The 6394-nt window shown below is 52.5% G+C and overlaps 1 protein-coding gene across 2 annotated transcripts; it reads right to left on the reverse strand.

The window, feature by feature from the left end:
- Nucleotides 1-3388: 3388 nt before the first annotated feature.
- On the reverse strand, nucleotides 3389-6072 carry FFAR2 (free fatty acid receptor 2). 2 transcript variants are annotated; one of them, XM_014464285.2, is made up of 3 exons: nucleotides 5972-6062; nucleotides 5492-5572; nucleotides 3389-4990 (listed from the first exon to the last, which is right to left on the reverse strand). In XM_014464285.2, exon 3 carries the CDS (start codon nucleotides 4981-4983, stop codon nucleotides 3994-3996), a length of 990 nt encoding a protein of 329 aa, XP_014319771.1. In that variant the 5' UTR covers nucleotides 4984-4990; nucleotides 5492-5572; nucleotides 5972-6062; the 3' UTR covers nucleotides 3389-3993. The 2 variants fall into 2 exon arrangements, with proteins under 2 accessions (XP_014319771.1, XP_006098739.1); XM_006098677.3 differs by lacking the exon at nucleotides 5492-5572 and having other exon boundaries at nucleotides 5972-6072.
- Between the last annotated feature and the right edge of the window lie 322 nt (nucleotides 6073-6394).

Here is a 6394-nt window from a genome sequence, read left to right on the forward strand (position 1 = left end):
GCGGCACCCCAACCCCCTGATCAGCCCTGCTCTGTGTGTGACAGGGTGTGGTGCCCCAACTTCCCCCCCCCCACGGGCCCTGCTCTGTATGTAACAGGGGGCGGTGCCCCAACTCCCCTATTGGCCCTACTCTGTGCGTGACAGGGGGGAGCTCCTCAACCCCCTGATTGGCCCTGCTCTGTGTGTGACAGGGGGCAGCTCCTCAACCCCCTGATCGGCCCTGCTTTGTGCATGACAGGGGGGAGCTCCCAAAACCCCTGATTGACCCTGCTCTGTGCGTGGCAGGGGGGAGCTCCCCAAACCCCTGATGGGCCCTGCTCTGTGTGTGACAGGGTACGGAGCCCCAACCCCCCTGATGGTCCCTGCTCTGTGCATGACAGGGGGTGCCGCAACCTCCCCATCGACCCTGCCTTGAGTGTGACAGGGGGCGGTGCCCCAACCCCCCAATCGGCCCTACCCTGAGCATGACTAGGGGTGGCATTGCAACCTCCCGATCCGCCCTGCTCTGTGCATGACAGGGGGCAGTGCCCCAACTCCCCAATCGGCCCTGCTCTGAGCCCGACCAGGGGCTGCACCTAGGGATTGGGCCTGCCCTCTGCCACCCGGGAGCAGGCCTAAGCTAGCAAGTCGTTATCTCCTGAGGGGTCCCAGACTGCAAGAGGGCACAGGCCGGGCTGAGGGACCCCCTCTCTCCCCCGAGTGCACAAATTTTTGTGCACTGGGCCTCTAGTCTTTTCTAATAATAGACAAACATGGTAATTGACCGTAACTTTGCTACTCCTCCCATTGGCTAATCAGCCCGATATGAAAATTAACTGCCAACAAAGATGGAGGCTAATTTGCATACTGCAGGCAGGGCGAGACAGCGTCATCCAACCTGCCCTGCCGCCATCTGGGCCTGCTATCTGCGACCCGGGGCGGTGGGCGTCCGTGTGCGACCCGACCCGGGGCAGTGCAGCAGCGATCGGCCAGCCTGCCTGGCCTCCATCCAGGCATCTCGTGTGTGACCCGCCCAGGGCGTCCTGTGTGGGACCCGACCTGGGGCGGCGCCCCAACCCCGGGATCGGCCCTGCCATGTGCGTGACCGGGGAGGCGGGGCAGGCACCGAGGGATCGGGCCTGCCATCTGCCACCGAGGGAGCGGGCCTAAGCCAGCAGGTGGTTATCTCTCGAGGGGTCCCAAACTGTGAGAGGGCACAAGTGGGGCTGAGGGACACCCCCTCCTCACCAACCTCCCCCGCCAGTGCACAAATTTTTGTACACTGGGCCTCTAGTCCTACATAGTTGGCTAAAATATTGTTTTCATCATTTTATATTTCTACTTGAGTTTAAATTTTTATCTGTGCTTCAGTTGCTATATTAGAGTTACAGCTAATACTCTATAATTTCCCAGCAGTTTTATATATGCAGTCTCATTTAAATCCTCAGAATGACCCTGGGAGGCATACATTGCCTTCATCATTATGATTTGGAAATGGAGGCTGGAGGTGTGACTTGCTCAAGGTCAAGCAGCTAGTAAGCAGAACCAACCCTGAAGTCAGGGCTCTTATGACACCAGTCCAGTGTTGTTTTGAGGAAGGAAAAGAGAGAAAATGAGCTCTCAATTAGATGGAGGTAATAAGGGAAGTTTTTTTGAAGAAAGTAAATATGGGGTTTTATAAGAAATGATCAGCAGATGGGGGTGCATGGGGTTGAGGTAAGGGGGACTTATAAGCAGGAAAGGTCCCAAGAATAATTTTTTTTGACATATTGGGCCCCCAAGCTAGGCCAGTGATTCCCGACTGAACTGTCTATCATCATCACCTGGGGAGCTTTTTAAAGCTCGCCTGTTGCCTCTCCCCACAACCTTCCCCCCAAGATTCTGAGTCAGTAGATTTTACTTGTGTTATTTATATATCTCTACATGTAATTCTGACGTATAGCCTCTGTTGCAAACCACTAGGCTAGGGTCTGGAGGATCAGTTACCTAGACAGAATGGTTTAGGGGTCCTTATTGTAGAGAAATGAGTTAGGTAGATGGAATTGGGAAGGGGGAGAGGATACAAAGCAGGTAATGGTATTATATGAGTTCCTGAGAGGAAAACTTTTGATGATAAGGAAACCCTACAGGTCTCTAAGCAGGAGAGTAGGATGTTTTAAGCCCCTGTGGACGCTGATAACTTTGAATCAGGACTCAGCCCACATTCCCTTTCTAAATCCAGTCTCTATTCATCAATCTAAACAGGATTATGTCAGTCCCCTCACTTAACCCACTTTCATTACATCTTTACCTTAAAATGTTCCTGTGGCTGTGGCCCATGTGGTTGGAGCGTCGGCTCGTGCACTGAAGGGTCATGGGGTTGTTGATTCCTGGTCAAGGGCACGTACTTCAGTTGCAGGTTTGCTCCCTGCCCCTGTTTGGGGCGTATGTGGGAAGCAACCAATCAATTTCTCTCTCTCTCTCTCTCTCTCTCTCTCTCTCTCTCTCTCTCTCTCTCCCCACCCCCTTTTACTCTCTGAAAAGCAATGGAAAAATAGCCTTGGGTGAGCATTAACAACAACAACAACAACAAAATGTTTCTGTGGTTTCAGACTCATTACCTTCCCCCTTTGCTGCTGAGTCTGGGTCTTCATCCCATTTTTGCCCTCCCTCTGCTTGCAGAAATGTTACAAAAACTTTGGACACTCACTTCAGAGTTTTATAATCTTTACTAGTGGCCCAGTTCACGAATTCATGCACCTTAAAAGGAACCGTGGGCCGCAAGGCTGAGGTGGGAACAGGGGCGGGTCTCGGCCCCTCCCCCCACAACCCAGATCCTCTGTCTGCTGCTGGCAGCCCCGCTCCTGCCTCCTCTCCCATGCACTGACAGCACAGAGTGATTGGGGCCATGGCACCAGCAGCCGGTGCAAGCAGCGGCTGCTGTCCTGATCCCCCCTCAGGAGCAGGGGAAGGTGGAGAAGCCCTGAGGGGTGATCAGGGTTGGCAGGCACTGCTCACACCTGCTGATGGCACTGGGTGATCCCAGCCAGTGCCAGGAGCTGGCAGCAGGTATGAGCACTGGGTGGGACTGTGCACGGGAGCAAAGAATTTTCAGCAACCACCAGAGGCTCGCCCCAATGACAGCAACAGGTGTCCCACCTTGATCTGGTGCCCCTGCTCACCTGCTCAACCATCCCACCACGGCCAACACCCACCATGTTCCGCACGCAGTCCCTGGTGGTCAGCGCACCTCATAGCAACTTGTTGTTCGGTCTATTTGCATATTAGCCTTTTATTATATAGGATTTTCAATCTGCCAGACCAGGCTGTCTATTCCTGTGCTAGTCAGTCTTGAGCTCTGTCTGATGGGTGCCAAGCTGTATCCTGACCTGTGTGGGGTGCCATGGAGGGAGAAGACAAGACCCAGACCTCAAGAAGTTCCCAGTTTAATGGGGGAGACAAGATACACACATGAAGAAGGGTGGAGCATAGTTACAAAGCATCAGGTCTGATCAATACATTAGAAATCTAAAGCATTAGAGACCCAACCAAGCCCTCAGCCCCTCCTCCAAGTTCCCTTGGGTCAGAACTTTCCTGAGTCTCATTTGACCTCATTTAGTATTTCTCTTCCATCTCTTTCCCGTTGGCTTCTTTCTAGCATCAACAGCTAGGCCAGTGTCTAGGTGTGGTGTCAAAGCTTATAGCAAGATAGCTTTAGGAGTCCCTGCTTCAGTCTGATCATCCCCAGCTACCAACCACCTCACAAGGATTGAATTCGTATTAGCCGTCTTGCTTCCAGAGCACGGCCTGATCGTGCTTCTATGCCTAACCATTTCTTCTTTGGTCAGGGAGCTGTGTTCTGTTGGGAAGGAAAATTCAATCAGGAAGGAATATCCAGCAGGTGAGAGAGATTCCTACTGTCTCAGTAACGGATTGGTCTAAGGATTCCTGAATCTAGAACCCTCATCTTCTCCCTCTCCCAGCCCACTCAACCCATACTTAGCCCCCAGCACCTCTGAAGGTCCAGGGACAGCCCTAGTCTGTGGTGAAGTCAGAACTCGGTACTCCTTCTGCTTGACTCACACCCCTGTCCCCATTTGTCATCTCTGTCATCTCTCTGCCTCTGCGTCCCAACAGAGAGGAGCCCTGATGTCGCAGCATCTGAAGCCCTTTTCCAACGGCTCTGCGCACATCTGAAGAAGAGAAATAGAAAAGCAGGGGGTCCAGACTGGCGTTGAGGGAACTGAATACCACAGCTTCTGCTCGCCATGTGGGGCTTTTCTTTGTGTAAAACCCCACCAGGTGGGATACGTTATAAGGTCCGAAGCACACCAAGAAATTGAGGAGTGTCACGACAGCCAGCCCCACAGCTCGGCGCCGCCTCTGGACCCCAACATGGGGCTGGGTGAGCATGATCCACACAAAACGCCAGTAGCAGAAGATAGTGACCCCCATGGGGATGAAGAAGAGGACCAGGCACAGCTCCAGACGCACAGGAATCACCACCTCCAGCTGCTTTTCAGTGAAGTTCTCATAGCAGGTAATTTCACTTGTATTTGTGTCATTCTTGGCCGGTTTCAAGTACTGAACGATGATCACGATGGTGCAGTGACCAAAGGACATGATCCAAGCAACCAGAGCAGCAATCACCCCATATATAGGCCGGCGGGACAGCTTGTACTGCACGGGGAAAGCCACTCCCAGGTAGCGCTCGATGCTGATGCCTGCCAGGAGCCACGTGCTGCAGTAGATGCTGCTGTAGAAGCCAAATCCTGTGAGGGCACAGACAATCTCAGGCAGATACCAGCGGAAGTTAGATGCAGCCTCAATGATCTTGAAGGGCAGCAGCAGCAGCAGAAGAAGGTCCGCCAGTGTCAGGCTGAGCAGGAGGATGTGGACAGGTGCAGGGTGGGGCTGGCGGACCCGGCCCACGAAGGCCCGCAGGGCCAGGAGGTTTGCAGGGAGACCAGTGAGGAAGATAATGATGTAGGCCGAGAGAATCAAGGAGCTCTTCAAGTCTGGCATGACTATTCTGGAAGAGAATGAGAAAGGGCAGGGTCAGGAGTCCCCACTCACAGCCTGCAGACCTGCCTCCGGTTCAGGATGAGGACATCCTCTCTGGCAGCTCCCCTTCCCAGGCCCAGGCTTTCTGCTGCCACCACTGCTTGCTCACAACACCTGCTAGAACTGCCCAGAGCAATTATTGACTTTGCCTGGGGCGGGATATTAACTATGAGTTATTACGTTTGCCATCATGTGTCTCTGGAGGAGACCAACCCTTGGCTTCCCAAGGGAATTCCCCTCTGGTTTCCCAGCCTTTCTCTTGCTCTCCTCACAGATACAGGAAGTTACTGATATCAGTTTCCAACTTTCCTTAAGTCCCTTCCTCAGTCAGAGATCTTCAGAGAGAAAAGGCAAGCCTTCTCACACAGAGAATGCTGTGAGAACCAGGCCCCCACCCAGTGCTGGCTCGCCACACAACCCCCCAACACACCAAGGAAGCAGGTGCCCAGCCCCCAACCCATCTGCCTACCTCGTTTTTCTCTCCTTTTGCAGAACACAGATTCTCCTCCACTGTTTCCTCTCCTGTCCAATACCAGACTCTGGGACTGTACTAAAAAAGGAAGCTAGTTAAGTGTGGGGGTGGAGGCAGTAGGAGGAACAGTGAGCCAGCACGATTTTGGGGGACTTGTCCCCCAGAAAGTTAGAGAATATTCAGGAAAACCCGCAGGCAGTCACTGGCTCCTGAGCCTGGAGTTTTGACTGTAAATGGAACTCTTCTTAATGGGGTAATTCAATTTCCACTTTGGTTATGACCCTCATCACCCACACAGTCTGGCCCCTCCATCCTCTTCCAGGCTTGATGTCCCAGGCCTCGTTTCCTTGCCCCCACACTGGCTCCCGTCTCCTTATATTCAATTCTGACAGATTTCCTCCAGCTCAATACCGTCTCCTCCCAATTCTGATCCTACCATCACTTCCCAGAGCTCAAGCACTAAGCTAGCTGCCTTGCCTTGTCTTCGTTCCGGATAGATGGCTTCTTGGAAAAGAAAGTCTGAAAGCTTCTGAGAAGGAGAAACAGAGCTTCAGCCACTGCTACCGCCCATTTCACACAGGAAAATATTGTAAGGAACCTGGCTGCTAGAAAGCTTTTATACCAGCACAAGTCATGTGACCAGAGAGAGGAAGGTCAGTAATTGAGCACTGTCTCCTCTCCAACCCGAAGGAAAAGGCGCCTGCATCTTCTATCTCGCCCTAGAGACCCGCACTCAGACTTCCAAACCCAATTCCTGAATTTCTTTTCAATCCTAGGCATTTTTCCCATTTCCCAAGTCAGAGTCTCTTCCTTCTCTTCTCTTCTCTTCTCTTCTCTTCTCTTCTCTTCTCTTCTCTTCTCTTCTCTTCTCTTTGCAATTTTTTTTCTGTAATTCTACTC

Source organism: Myotis lucifugus, unplaced genomic scaffold (assembly GCF_000147115.1).
Source record: "Myotis lucifugus unplaced genomic scaffold, Myoluc2.0 scaffold_244, whole genome shotgun sequence".
In the NCBI taxonomy this organism is placed as follows: Eukaryota; Metazoa; Chordata; class Mammalia; order Chiroptera; family Vespertilionidae; genus Myotis; species Myotis lucifugus.

Excerpts from the sequence above, each read along its gene's own strand:
- FFAR2 (XM_006098677.3), bottom strand. The coding sequence starts at position 4,983 with ATGCCAGACTTGAAGAGCTCCTTGATTCTCTCGGCCTACATCATTATC.